General features: G+C 39.8%; 1 protein-coding gene across 1 annotated transcript in view; it reads left to right on the forward strand.

The window, feature by feature from the left end:
- Nucleotides 1–13045: 13045 nt before the first annotated feature.
- The window catches only part of GOLGA1 (golgin A1), a gene marked incomplete at both ends in the record, with an annotated part of 49100 nt that continues 47302 nt past the window's right edge, over nucleotides 13046–14843 (forward strand). The window contains one exon of the mRNA XM_080709671.1: nucleotides 13046–13180. Within this exon, the coding sequence (XP_080565797.1) occupies nucleotides 13046–13180 (135 nt within the window). The remainder of the gene's footprint in view (nucleotides 13181–14843) is intronic.

Below are 14843 nucleotides of genomic sequence, written 5' to 3' on the forward strand. Positions count from 1 at the left end.
TTTCATTTTCCACAGATTTTAAATGGTGCAGTTTTCTAATGTAATGACAGACACATAGTGTGTTACTTAGTTTTTATTTTTAAATTTAGGACCACCATTTTAAAAGCAAACTGAAAATAAAATGTTAAAACTTTTAGGGTAACTGTTTTAAAATGCAATCTTTCAAGTCTTTTAAAAATTCAATCTTGGAATTTTTATTTTTTGGTTTTGATGTGTGGATACTTACCTCCAACATCTAATCTTACACTCAAATAGTCACTGCTCTTACCCTGAGAAGAGTAAATCATTTATTTTTGTATAATGAGGAAAATTTAACTCCTGTACGTGGACCTGAAGTTTCTGTATTTGGAAAATATGTAATTGTTCTTAATGATGAAACTGGCCAGCTGGACTACTAAAAATCAAGAACAGAGTCCTTCCATAATATTTTTTCACTAATATTTTTTTCATTCCAAGGTAGAAAAGATGTCATTCTTTGAAGCACGATTAAGATAATTCTTGAAATCATTGAATTCTTTTAAATACTGTCAAAATTTCAGAAACTGTTTAGGGTTGATTTGCATCTGAAAGCTAAGTTTTTAATTGGGACTTAAGATGATCAATATTATTTGTGGGTACTGTTTTATGATATTTGTTTTCAAAATTTATTTTCTTTGTAGTCTTCTTAGAAATGAAAAAGAAAACAGCTTTTAAACGTATTAGTCAAAAAATCATTTTGTTGGTTTCATAATACAATGTTTCCAGCAGTAATTCTATTTAAATACGTAGTTTTTGAGATGAAATTTAAAACTGTCATGCTTAGGATGTGGCTCACTGGTAAAGCACTTACCCAGCATGTGTGAGGGTCCTGGGTTCAATTTTCAGCATTGGGAAAAAACTGGATTGATGTCTGTGGCATATGATACAGTTTCTGATCTTTTACCTAGTTCAAATTTCTGAGACCTCAGTGTCAGAGATATTATTAACACTGGTTGAGGGCAACTGGGTGTTATGAAGTCGGAAGTATTAGTTGATTTTGCATCGACAGTTTAGAAATTAGATTTGTTTAAAGTTCCTGTATTATTTTGTATTCATGCACAAGTTTTTAAATTTTTAAAATATTTTTCACTAGTTTTTTTTAAAAATAGGACTCAGTATACAACATAAAGATTTTTTTGTTTTATCCCCCCCTTTCATTTCATGGGTCCTAGCTATAAATACCCACACACACATCCCAGGATTGTACATCATTCAAGGTCAGAAATCTGCAAATCAAAGGCCTTCTACCTGAGTTTCTGTGATCACATTCTACCTCTGGTAGTCCCAGGGGAAATGAGGTGATTGAGTTTGGTATCTCTTTCCTGTGTCCCTAGGGAAATTGCACTAATATTTTCCATTTGATTTTCATTTCTGGCATAGAGAATAATTTGGGTCAAAGTTATCCCCTTTACTGCCCACATGTGCTAATTTTTCATCCAGAGTCTTGAAGCTATTGTTCTTGGGCTTAGGAACTTTACGGTGTTTGTTTACTTTTAAAAAGTATTTTTGTTGTTCTTTCAAACAGTATTTCAGAAAGCCTGGGGAAAGTTACCTTGAAAAGAGTTTTCTTTCAACAATAGCTTTTCTTATTTTCAGATGTCCTGCTTTCCTTTTTTTTTTTTTTTTCAGTATCTCATTAAATTTCTTAGGTATTTTTCATAATTGTTCACGTGAAACACAGCAGTAGTTTGTCCTTTGTTTTCTAGCCTGTCGTTCCAGTTTCTCTGCTGTTCTGTCTAGTCATGCCCCCCCCCACCACACATTTTCCTGTTCTCTGATGTTTAAAATAGTATTTATTGTCCTGAGCTTCATCCTCACCTGCTAAGCATAAGGACACTGGCCTGAGAACCAAGCGACCTGAGTTCTCTTCCTGGCTTTCCTCGTAACTAGCACTGTGTCCTTGACAAGTATCTATCATGGCTCTGCTCTTGTAGCAGACTCCCATGTAAAATGAAAGGGTTGATTTTACAACTGTGTCACTTTATAATTTGGATTCTTAGTCCCAGAACTTTTCCTACCCTTGCCACCAGGGAAAATAGTTCTGTATCTTTAGCATACACAACATTATTTTCAAGATCATGTACCTGAAACTGTTCAAGATAACTTCTGGGTCCAAGTTAGCGATTTAAAGATTAGGTCAGAGAGAGACTGTCTGAAATAAGTTAGCTTTCATGGATAGAAACATATCTCTTTAGCCAGGCATAGTAGTGCATGCTTGTAATCCCAGTACTTGGGAGGCTGAGACAGCAGGAGGATCGCAGGTATGTGGCCAGTCTCAGCTACTTCATAAGGCCTTCTACAACTTAATGAGACCCTCTTTCATTTATTTGTATTTTTTTTTTTTCTTTTTAGGTCTGGGGATGGAACACAGATGCATTTGACCTCCGAGCTACACCCCCTGCCCTATTTTTTATTCTTTATTTTGAAACAGGGTCTCATGGAGTTGCGAAGGGCCTCACTAAGTAGCCGAGGCTGTCAGTGAATCGTGATCCTCCGGTCTCAGCCTCCCAAATGCTTGGATTACAAGCGTGCACCACCATGCCCAGCTGAGTCCCTCTTTTAAATAAAGAATAAAAATTGGGCTGGAGGCATAGCTTGGAGGTAGAATGCCCCTGGGTTTGATCCCATGTACCCCCAAAATAATAATTTAATTAATTAATGAGGGCTGGGGGTGAGCTCAGATGTAGAATGCCCCTGGGTTCAATCCCCAGTATCCTGCAAAGAAATAAAGAGAGGGAGGGAGGGATATGTCTCTTTTAGAAATGACAACAGGCAACCCGGTGTGGTTGGCATATGCTTGTAATCCCAGCATTTGGGAGGCTGAGACAGGAGGATCAGGGTTATTGGACGGCCTCAGCTACTACTTACTGAGACCCTTTGCAACTCAGTGAGACCCTGTTTCAAAATAAAGAATAAAAGCCGGGCATGGTGGCACACTCTTGTAATCCCTGCTCTTGGGAGGCAGAGACAGGAGGATTGCACAGGTTCGAAGCCAGCCGCACTGGCTTAAGAGACCCTGTTTCCAAATTTAAAAAATGTATAAAATAGGTCTGGGAGTGTAGCCCAGAGGTAGAAGGGTTTCCAGGAACCCCAGTACCACCCAAAAAATAGAAAGAAAGAAGGAAAGAAAGAAAAGAAAAATAGGGCTCGGGGTGTAACCCGGAGGTAGAATGTCCCTGGTTTCCATCCCTAGTACTGCCAAAAAGAAAAGAAATGACAACAGGAAGTTAGATTCGGATATGGCCTCTTGATTAAAAGTTGACTGATATGCATCTTAGAGCAAAACTGTACTAGAAAATCTAAACTATTGCCTTCATGCCTTCAAGAAAAATGTTTACTCCACAACCACTATACACCAGAGTTTCTTCTGGTCACTGGAGAAAAACAAAGTAAATATAAAAATTCTTGTTTTCTATGAAGCTTACCTTCTCAAAGGAGGAATCAGGTAATAAAATGATAAAATTTTCTGTTAGTAAGGTGGAGAAAACTTAGAGCATGGGGAAGGGAATTTTTTTTTTTTAAGAGAACAACGTTTAAAAGAGGTGAGTGTGGCCATCAATAAGAAGGCCACATGCTGGCCAGGCGTGGTGGCACACATGCTTGTAATCCGAGCATTCGGGAGGCAGAGATCTGGAGTTAGAGACTGGAGGATCACAGTTTATAGTCTCAGCTACTTAGTGAGGCTCTTCCCAACTTAGTGAGACTCTGTTTCAAAAATAAAGAGACTAAAATATAGGGCTGAGGGGGCGTACCTTGGAGGTGCAGTGCCCCTGGGTTCCATCCCCAGTACTACACACAAAATAAAGGTCACGTGCACAAATACTTATTTGTCTTTTTTCTTTTTCTTTTCGGAGTGTGTTTGGGGTGCTCTATCTCTCAGCAATGCCCGCAGCCCGTTTTATTTATTTATTTTTGAAAGGGGATCTTGCTAAATCACCTGCGCTGACCTTTGACGTAGGATCTTTCTGTCTCAGCCCCCAAATACTGGTACAAGTGTGTACCGCCATGCCCAGCTTAATCCCTGCTTATGTAATTTTAGAATTAAAAAAAGTAAATATTAAAACTAAGAACAGAGCAAAGAGATGAGTAACAACTTTTTCACTTTCAACTGTACAAACTCCCCGGAAATTCTGATACAGTCATTGTTAACCGATTAGAAAACAAAATTGCAAGCAGTCAGTTATACCCAACACAAAATGAAGCACAATGGAGTTTTTTTCTTTTTTTATCTGAATATTCTTGAAGTTGGGAAAGCAACTATTTTCTCTGTTTGAGAGAAAAGCTAAACATCCCAAACCCTATATGATTGTTCATAGTCATACAGCTAGAACTAAAGCTCAGATGTCCTAATCTCAGCCCAGTCTTCCCAGGAGCTCAGAGTGCTTTCTATAATGAACAAGAAAGAAATTATTAGAGATTTATATTTTGACACAGATAGTTGTACGATTTTTTTCTACTATAGCAAATATTGAAACCAGTGAATCAGCCCTAGTAAATTTTTGATTACTAATTATTAAAAACTAGCCGTTTTATCTTTGATTTTAATTAGGCTATATTCTCTGTGTGTGATTTCCTCCTAGAAAGTGGTGCTCTCCAAACCTCTCAAAGCACAGAATTTATTGTATGCTTTATGTGTTACTAGGCTGAACTGTTTTGAGTTTACAGACACAAAGTATATTCCACTTGTGTTGACAAGCTTTCCTGATACAAGACGTGGGCTTTATTCCTCCCTTTGTAGTTATCGCCCTTTATTTCCTCTGTGCAATGGAATTCCCTGAAACATATTAGTTGGTAATTGTACTGAATTTAATTGAAGTAAAGAGAAAAGTAGCAAATTAGATTCACATATCAGTAATGCAGCTTTCTTTAGCATTTTTCTCGAAGTTTAATCTCTGATCAGTGTGATTTTAGTAAATGTCTGTCTCTGAGAAGTGGCTTGGATGTGTTTGAAAAATCTTGTACTTGTTATCCATGGGGACTTGTAATCAACCTGATATCCAGAGAACATTCTAGACTGAAAATTCAGTAAGGTACCAAGGTCTGCAAACTTGACTTCTGGTGGTTTGGGTGATTATGTTCCTGCGCTTATTTGAAGGATATGAAGGGTATTGACACTGAGGGCTCTCTTCTGACCTTATTTATTTGAAATTTTTATTTTATTTTTAATGGCACTTGTATATTTTCATGATGCTAAATGCAATCCCTGTATATTTTTGTATATATATGTACATATTTGTAAATACATTGGTATGCAGTGATATAGTATGTGTATATTATATACCCATACCCATTGTGGGCTGAATTTATTTAAGTTCTGTGAGGACATTCTAGTGGCATTGTTCATGCTGCTGTAATTAGGTTGTGTCTGGATCTCATTCACAGGCCTCTATTTTTGAGGGGCTTGTGTTGGGATAAAATGGGCTCATTTGGAGTTGAAATTAGGATATGAAGATCTTACTAGAAAGCCGGATTTAAAATAATCTACAAACGTCCACTTAAATTGATGATAACTTGATGATTTAAACCTAAGAAACCTAAGTATGTGAAACTGAGACACCAGCAGGTTCTTAAACTGTATTAATCCTTAATTTCTTTTTATCCATTTTTGAATATTGCTACTGAATAGTAAACTGTTTATATTGGGACTTAATCAAGGGCCTATGAAGAAAATTACTTTGATCACATTTTAAAATAGATAAAAATATATCCTTTAAGTGGGGGAAATATGTTCATATTTGCCATTTCAATACCTGATACTTAAATTTTAACTTTTTTCATCTATATGCCTCATTTATATATGTCTCTGTGAGGCAGAGAAAGGGCCATTAGCTCAGGAAGGCCTTAATGAGGTGCAGGGGTTGTTAACGTGTATATTTGCAGCAGCTGTAATTAATTGAACCCTGTCTTGGCATTTCCAACTACAGATTTTTCTTACTGGAATTGCATATCAAAGATGAGTCTGCTCATCTGAGAAAATACTTCCAGTGAATAAAATGCCTCCAGCTGTACTGCTGAGTCTCCGTGAGATCACTTGTGTTCTGAGATTGGACCATGTAGTCACACACCAAGTACAGTGTTTAATATTAGGTGCGTGGTGTGCTAGAAAATCTGGCCCTTCAAACCTCTACCAAGGCTGATGAGGCGGGGAGTATAAGATTATAGAAAATAAGTGCAGTGCCAGTTTGTAAATCTGTGGGATATTGCAGAGTATGAATGTTTGATTACTCCTATCTTCAATTGGCAAGTTTATTTGCATGAATATTGACTATAACAGATTTTGAATATCCACTTGAATACATTCACTGCAGAAAAATTGAGGAGAGGTTATTTTTGCATGAGATAGTTTAACTGCAAAGCAGTTTTTTACCCTATTGAGGAAATTAAATCCATCTGACCCAACATTACATTAACCTTGAGAAGAGAGTCAATTTTACCACCCCCAAAATTCTACGTTTGCCCTCTCATTGTATTTTTTGTGTGTGTGGCACTGGGGGGTGGAACCCAGGGGCTTTCTACCTCCGGGCTATACTCCCCAGACCTATTTTATTTGGAAACAGGGTCTCACTAAGTTGCTGAGAGCCTCACCTAAGTAGCTGAGGCTGGCTTCGAACCTATGCGAGCCTCCTGTCTCAGCCTCCCAAGTACTGGGATTACAAGCATGAGCCACCATGCCTGGCCTCTCATTGTATTTGTGATAAATGGTCAACTGTTCATACCCCATTTGAAGGATAGTGTTAAATTTAAAATATAATTGTTAGCCTTTTTCATGAATAAATATTAAAACATAGTAATGTTGCATTTCTGAGAAATCAGTTAAAAATGCTCTTAGGGACTGATATTTTGTTTTAGTAATCAAAAAAAATTTTTTTTAATCTTTTGGCAGTTCAAGTGGAGCAAAGTAGATGTTACTATTTAAAAGTCATGGACCTGACCCAGGCTCTATGTGGACACTATTTAATACTGTAGGAGCTGGGCATGGTGGTGCACACTTGCAACCCCAGTACTTGGGACGTCCGCGTGTTTGTAGCCAGCCTCAGCAACTTCGGGAGACCCTATTTCCAAATAAATAAGTAATATCTGGCAGGGAGATAGAATGCCTCTGGGGTTGATCCCCTGTACCACACACACACAAAAGTGCTCTAGGCAAGTCTGACATTGTGGCTCAGACTCTGATCTGAGCCCAGCAGTTGTAAAGCCAGGCGCTCTGCCGTTGACTAGGAATACCGGACAAAGCAACCCTTTCCCATTCTCCTGTACTCCTGACCCTCTAAGCCACTCAGGCTGGGACTCCCAGTCTTTCCACGATAGCGGAACGTTTTACTTTAAAACAAACAAACAAAAGGTAATTCTTCCTTAACCTAAAATTTCAAAACATACTATACTGTGTCCCAGCTTCACTGGGTGTTGAACAAGGGACTCCTTTAAATATACCTGTATTTAAGGGGAGAGAATTGATGTGTAAATGGGAACCCGTTGTCCCTTGACAAGAGGGTCGTGAGAATGGTAGAGGGAGATGCACCTAACTAGGTAGAGGTAACATTTAAGTATGACGAATTTGCTGGTGCCACAGAACGGCTTTCTTTGGAATTCTATAAATATGAAATGTTTCTTAAGCTAAAATTGGGAGTTTCATGTAATGCTCCCTTTTCTCTGCATGTGTGTGGTACTGGGGATTGAACTCAGGAGTGATCTACCACTGACCCATACCCCAGTCCTATATCATTTATTTTGTTCTGAAACAGGATCTTGCTAAGTTGCTGAGGCCGGCCTCCAAACTGTGATCCTCCTGTTTCAGCCTCTTAGGTGCTAGGATTGCAGGAGTGCGCCATCATGCCCAGCTTTTGAGAATTCCTTTTTTAAAAATAACATTCACAATCACTAACTGAGGCATCATTTCTTAATTTTAAAACAATGATTAACTTTTCAGTTCTAAAAAGTATTTGCAATTAATTTTTGAACTACTGTAAGCAGTGTGTTTTCTTAAACATATTTGAACAGTAGGTTCAGAGGTTTTTTTTTTAATAGTTTGAAGTACATTACATACTAGATTCACTTAGTCAAGCCTCAGTTTGCTCATGGAACAAACTATAAATTGGTAGTATTTTCCTATTGTAGTAGACAGTTCCAGTCTATATCGTAAGATAATCATCTTTTTAGGTATAATATTGTTTATGAAGACATTCATAATTACAGGTTTCAGATTTTTATTTTCTCATAGGCTTATGGAACAAAAATTAATAGAATGTGTTATCACTTTCAGGGTAAGGTTAGGAATTAACGCTAGCCTCCCTATAGGTCTGCAGTGAGAGGTATTTAAATTTTATGTAGATCACCAATATTCTTTTCTCATTTGAAGCTCTTATGAATGTCTACTTGTACCTGATTCAAAGTTGAAATTTGTAAACATTATAGTTTGAACCATAAATTTTCTTAAACATCAAATTGGTACGAATAACCATTGTAAAAGTGTGAACTGATGATATATAATTTCCCAACTAAATTTTCCAAACCACAGAGAAATAACCATTGTATTTTTAACTCTTGTTTTTTTATTGTATCATCATTAAAATGACCTAATAATTCAGTAAAATAATTTAGAACTTTTGTGGCTTTTTATAGTTTTCTGGATGCATTCCTTTTGCCACATAAATCCTATGACTAGTTTTTCAGTTTTGTTTTTTGCTTTTGGTGCTGGGGTTGGTTGAACCCAGGCCTCTGAGCTACACTCCCAGACCTCCTTCATTTTTTATTTTGAAGCAGGGTCTAAGTTGCAGAGGGCCATACTAAGTAGCTGGAGCTAGCTGTGAACCTGCGATCCTCCTGTCTCAGCCTCCCAAGTACTGGGATTACAAGCATGGACCACCACGCTCAGCTTAGTTTTCCAAATTTTTAAAAATTTGTTTCAGTAAACTTGCTGTTCAACTATCAAAGGGGCCTATATTTTACAGGATTCTTCCAGTTGAGGTAGAAAGGTCTTAGATAATACAAAAAACAATGTCCTTACAGTTTCATAGTACAGCTTATAAGTGAAGGACTTCGTCCAAATAGGTTATCTTCATTTCTGTAGCACCAGTATAAATAGAGCTTGCATTAATTATTGACTCAGATGAAGCAGTTATACGTAATTCTTTTTACTTTGCTCTAAAGATTATTGTAATTTCAGGCCACTTTATTATTTTCTCTGAGCAGTTTTCATTACTGAATAAGATTGAATGTCCTTTTTTCAATCAGAATATCACTAAAGATTAATTAAATCAAGTAAGAATTAAAGTAAGTCATGTTTGATCTTTTTCCCCCCGAAAATAATGGTAAACCTATTGTCTACATTTTTAATATTAGGCAGAAATGCACTTGTTTAAATCATAGCAGAAATTACATTTGGAGGATATAATTACTTGATTTTTTAGTGGTGTGAAATCTTTTTTAAAACAATTGTGCTTGTAACTGAAATGTTATAGAATTGTAACACTGTAGGGATTATAGGGTTATATTTATTAGCTCTCCTCAAGAGATTGAAGCACAATAGTTTTCATGTAACAGTCTTTATTCAAGTGCTGCTAATCTTTGTGGAAATAAGCTGTTTGGTTGCCTGTCTAACAATTCACAGACCACTGTAATCCTTGAGACATAGTTCTGTTCATTTGTATTAAAATTTGGGTATTGTAGGTTAATACTTTAGAACAAAGTCCATCAGCTCTGTAGGCAGCAAATTGTTTGGATTCATTAGTTCTTATATGTGTTGTCAGTAGAATAAATTTTGAAGGGACTATATACTACCAATGACTAAAGGGGAAAATTATACTGTCAATATCATTTGACTCAAAACATTTGTGGTGTCGTAAAGCCTTGTCTGTTTGTGTTACTAAATTGCTTAAGTCATAATTCTCTTAAACAAGAATGTTTTTTGTTCCCTTTCAGCAGTCTTTTTCCTGCTTTGTCTGTTATGGTTAAAATGTCATAGATTTTAGAAATTGAGACGTTCTTGAAACATTTTATTTTCTTGAGTTTATCACTTTTGCTCTTGTACGATATGTGATTTGTCATAAAAGATCGCAAGCCTTTCACTACTTCACTAAATGAATTTCAGAATAAACACTGTGATTCTACAGAGCAGATTTCGTAAGCTTTCCTTTTTTCCCTCTTTCTTGCTTTCTTTTCCTGTTATACAGTGCCTACCCCGTAAGAGCACTTAAATACTAGAGAATGGAAAATTAACGTTGTTTTCATCTTTATTAAATAAGGTTACAGAATATTTGATTTTTGTCGTCAGTGTATTAAAGAAAATTTCGCATTGATACATGTACTCTAGGAATGTGACTACATTCATAAGGTGTGAACTCTTGTAAATGAATTTTGTATCTTGAATCCACGTATATATTAAGTGTATCATCAATATAAAAATAAACATTATTTGCTTAAAAGTCTTGAGTGCTCCTTCACCACTGAGCACCAGCCTGCTAGGATCCGCCTCTCGCAGAGGATTCCTCCCCGGAGTTGAGCATCGCGGGTCGTGGGGCCGCAGGTTCCTCCCGTCGCGAGTGCCCTGCCGCCCCGGCGTCGGGGGGCGGCCGCGGCGGGGAGGGGTCCCGCGAGGAGGCGCCTGGCTTCACCCTGGGCGTGCGGGCACCTGAAGTAGGCCCCCTAACTGGCACTGGTCGAACAAGGCCGTTCTTAACTCTTGGGACTTAGTTCCTGTCACGAGGGGGCTGGACAGCGAAATCGCCGGGGTGACTCCGTGGTGTTAAAGGACAAGCAACAGTATCAGAGTGCACTGTGGAACCAGGAAAGCTTCCGGAACTTCCGGTTGTACAGTATGTGTGCGCTCCTTTGCGATATAAGACGTATAAACGGGGAAATCACAATCGCAATCACTAACTCGAGGCCAAGGAGCCGGCTGACGTGGCCGGCGGGACCCCCGCGCCGTCCGCACCGCCGCGGCCCCGGCCGACAGCCGCCTGCGCGGGCGCGGCGGGCGTGTGCACACGCGCATGCGCGCGCCCGCCCACCCGCGCGGCACTTCCGGCGCGCCGGGGGACGTGCAGTTGCGGGTCAGCGCTCGCTCCGCGGCCGGCGGTGGGGGCTGGTGACGCGGGCCGGCGCCCCGGAGGCCGGAGGCGGGGCTGTGCCGGCTGCCCCGAGAGCGGCAGGTGCGCGGCCGGGGCTCCGGGGGCGCGAGCCGCCGCCCCAGTTCTCCGGGCGGCCTTGGTCTGTCCCCACGGCGGCCTGGACGGGGTCCCCCGGAGTCCAGGCGGGGGGCGGTGCCTGGGTGTGGAGGCGCGGGTGGGAGTGGAGGCGGGCTGCCGGCCTGGGAGTCCCGAGCCCGGGGTGCCGGGAGCCCTCCCCGCGCGACCTTGGCGGAGTCAGCCCTCTTGCCCGGGGCTGAGTTTCCCTGCTGTGCCATGGGGGAGATGTTGGACCCCTCCCTTCTTTGACAGTCGAGGCAAGGGCGTGGCTGGAGGCAGATTGTGGGAGTGGGATCCAAAGTGCTGGGACTGGTAGCTTCTCAGGAAAGGCATCTGTCTTTTACTCAACTTTGCTGGCCTATTTCTCAGCGACTGTCTTACTACGAATCAAGGCTTCTTGACCTGACAGCCCAGGGTCTGGCCAGGTAAACAGTGTGTGTGTCAGCGTCAAACGAGAAATAAATGCCGGCCCTGGGAAACCTAAATCTCACTCTAGTGTTTTGCTCGGGGCTCCCAAGGAGGGATGGAGTTAGGCATCTATTGCAGTGAGTGATGTTGTTTTTTAGCCTGTACGTGAAGCAGGCGTATCACAAGTTCACAGTGAGCAGGCTGAAGGAGGGTACCGTACCCACTATGGGTTGTGGTAGAGACAGGTTTTCTTCTCCCACTTAAGTCTCCCTCCCTTCCTCTTCCTCCACTTCTCTCCCCTCACCTCCACCCAACATTTTGGCGCTACATTTGAAATATCCAACCTATTTTATCTTTGTCTTCGTGCAGGACAAAATGCATTGATCTCCAGTCTGTTTTTAATCTAGTAGATAAGCCAGGTGAGTAAGTGGTTTACAGACATTGATGGCAAAGGTTTTGATGAATTTTACGTACATACTGGATGATCTGATGTGGTAAGGAGACGTCTGTAGATCTTACAGCAGAGTTTGCCTATCCTCCACAAAACATGGAGAGTTTAGGTCAAAACCAGAATTTTAGTGTTTTATGCACCATCGTTGTTTAATCTCATGTCAAACACTCTGAAGAAAAGAGATCATGATTTGAGGTAATTTTGTCAGACTGAAAGAAGATCACAGCATTTCCAGAAAAATTCAAAGGTATCTGATATGTATTTAATATATTTGTCTGGCTTGTCTGGTTTTTTTCTAGATTATGAATTTTGTCTGGAAACAGCTGATTGCAAACCATCCTGGAACACCTTTTCCTCACTGAATTATTTAACTTTGTGCCATCCACTTAAAAAACAGAAAAACCCCTAAACTGGTTAAGTTTATTGAGGGAAGAATTCAAAAGCCTCAAATCAGGCTTTTTTTTATGTCAACCTGTGAACTTTTACTAAATGTGTCACGTGTCATAGCCGTGTCATAGCCAACGTGGTGTAATTAAAAAAAACAAGTTGATACTTGTGAGTCCGAGAGTTCTGTATTCAAATGCCAGCCCTGTCACTTACCACACAACCTTTGGCAGGTTACTTTACTTCTTTGGAATCGCATTTCCTTATTTGTATGTGCATGTGAAGCACCTGAGCGTTTTGAATGTTTAGTGATTGTGTTCTATTAATTACACAGTTAAGTTACAAAACTTAATTTTGAAACCTAATGCTTAAATTAAAATTATAGACCTGAAATCTTTCCAGATTTTAACCTAAAGGGATCTCTTTTGTCTGCTCTCTAGATACTCTGTTACCATATGCCTTTGGTTCACATTTAAGTGGGAATGTAGCTGTCCTGGATGTCTTGACATTTTTTAGGCATCGTGTCTGTATCCCAGTCACTAAGAACTACTGCCAGTAGTTCAAGAGCTGGTCATTCCTGCAGGGTAGCCACACAGCAAAAATGTTTGCAAAACTAAAGAAGAAAATTGCAGAAGAGACTGCTGTCGCCCAGAGGCCAGGAGGTGCTACTAGAATCCCACGGTCAGTGAGCAAAGAATCAGTGGCCTCTATGGGAGTCGACTCAGGAGACGACTTTGTAAGTACCTACCTAGACTTCAGCGTTTAGTTCAGTCTCAGTATATATTAAGAAGAATATTGCAGGGAATTTTTCCAACAAATATTTTTAAATTGCATAATTATTCCATACGTTTTGTTTTTTTTATAACTGTATAAGGCCCTGCACTTCAGATTCTTCACTTGTGGTACCTTTTGTTAATGTTTCGTTTGTTAAAAATAAGGTAGTCCGCGGGGCATAGTGGTGCATGCTTGTAATCCCCGTTCTTGGGAGGCTCAGACAGGAGGATTGCACAGGTTCGAGGCCAGCCTCAGCTACTTAGTGAGGCTCTTAGCAACTTAGTGAGACCCTGTTTCCAAATAAAATATAAAAAAAGGTCTGAGAATATAGCCCGGAGGTAGAAAGCCTCTGGGTTCTACCCCCAGTACCACCAAAAAATAAATAAATAAAAAAATAAGGTGGTCTTCCTTTTTTTTTTTTTCTCCTCTCTTATCATGGTGCTGGGGATTGAACTCAGGGGCACTCTACCTCTGAGATACTACCCCAGCCCTATTTCATTTCTTATTTGGAAACAGTGTCTCATTAAGTTGCTGAGACTGGCTTCAAACCTGTGATCCTTCTTCTCAGCCTCCCAAATCCTGTGCCACCACTACTGGCTTACTTTTTTTTTCTTATTTTTCTATGTATTCCTATCCATATTCTTTACATTGATTGTCCTCTTGTACTATTTTCCCATTTATAAACCTTGTGTAAATTATTTTTTAATTTTTTTAAGGTACTGGGAATTGAACCCAAGGGCATTTTACCTCCGAGCTACATCCCCAGCATGATTTTTTATTCTTCATTTTTGAAACTGTCTCACTAAGTTGTGAATACAGACCCACAAAAAAAAAAAAAAAAAAAAAAAAAAAAAGAAGAAGAAGCTGGGCTTAGTGGTGCTTGTAATCCCAGCATTTGGGAGGCTGAGACCGAAGTATTGCAGTTCGCGGACAGCCTCAGCTATATAGTGAGGCTCTTTGCAACTCAGTGAGACCCTGTTTCAAAAAAAAAAAGAAAAAAAAAAGCCAGACGTGGTGGCACACGCTTGTAATACCCGCGCTTGGGAGGCTGAGACAGGAGGATTGCACAGGTTCGAAGCCAGCCTCAGCTACTTAGTGAGGCTCTCAGCAACTTAGTGAGACCCTGTTTCCATATGGGTTTGGGAGTATAGTCTGGAGGTAGAAAGCCTCTGGGTTCCACCCCCAATACCACCAAAAAAAAAAAAAAATAGGGCTGGGGGGTTGGCTTGCAGGTGGGTGTAGCTTGGAGGTAGAATGCCCCTGGGTTCCATTCCCAGTACCACAAAAATAAAAATAAAAATAAAAAAATAAAATATAGGGCTAGGTGTGTAACTCAGAAATAGTATACCCCTGGGTTCAATGCCCAGTACTAAAATAAAGATAAAAATCATTTATAATAATGTATGTAGAGTATAAAACAGGTTCAATCCTAATACTGCAAAAAAGTACAAACATATTGTATATGTAAAGTATAAAGCATAAATTAAATTTGTCACTTATCCAAAAAAGAAATAGAAGATTATCAATACTGTTGAAGCCACTTATAAGCTACTACCTCCCCCCAGGTAACCATGTCCTAAAATTTGTGCTTATCATTTCCTTGCTTTTAAAAATATCAACAGAGC

Source organism: Muscardinus avellanarius (genome assembly GCF_963383645.1).
Source record: "Muscardinus avellanarius genome assembly, chromosome: 13".
Lineage (NCBI taxonomy): Eukaryota > Metazoa > Chordata > Mammalia > Rodentia > Gliridae > Muscardinus > Muscardinus avellanarius.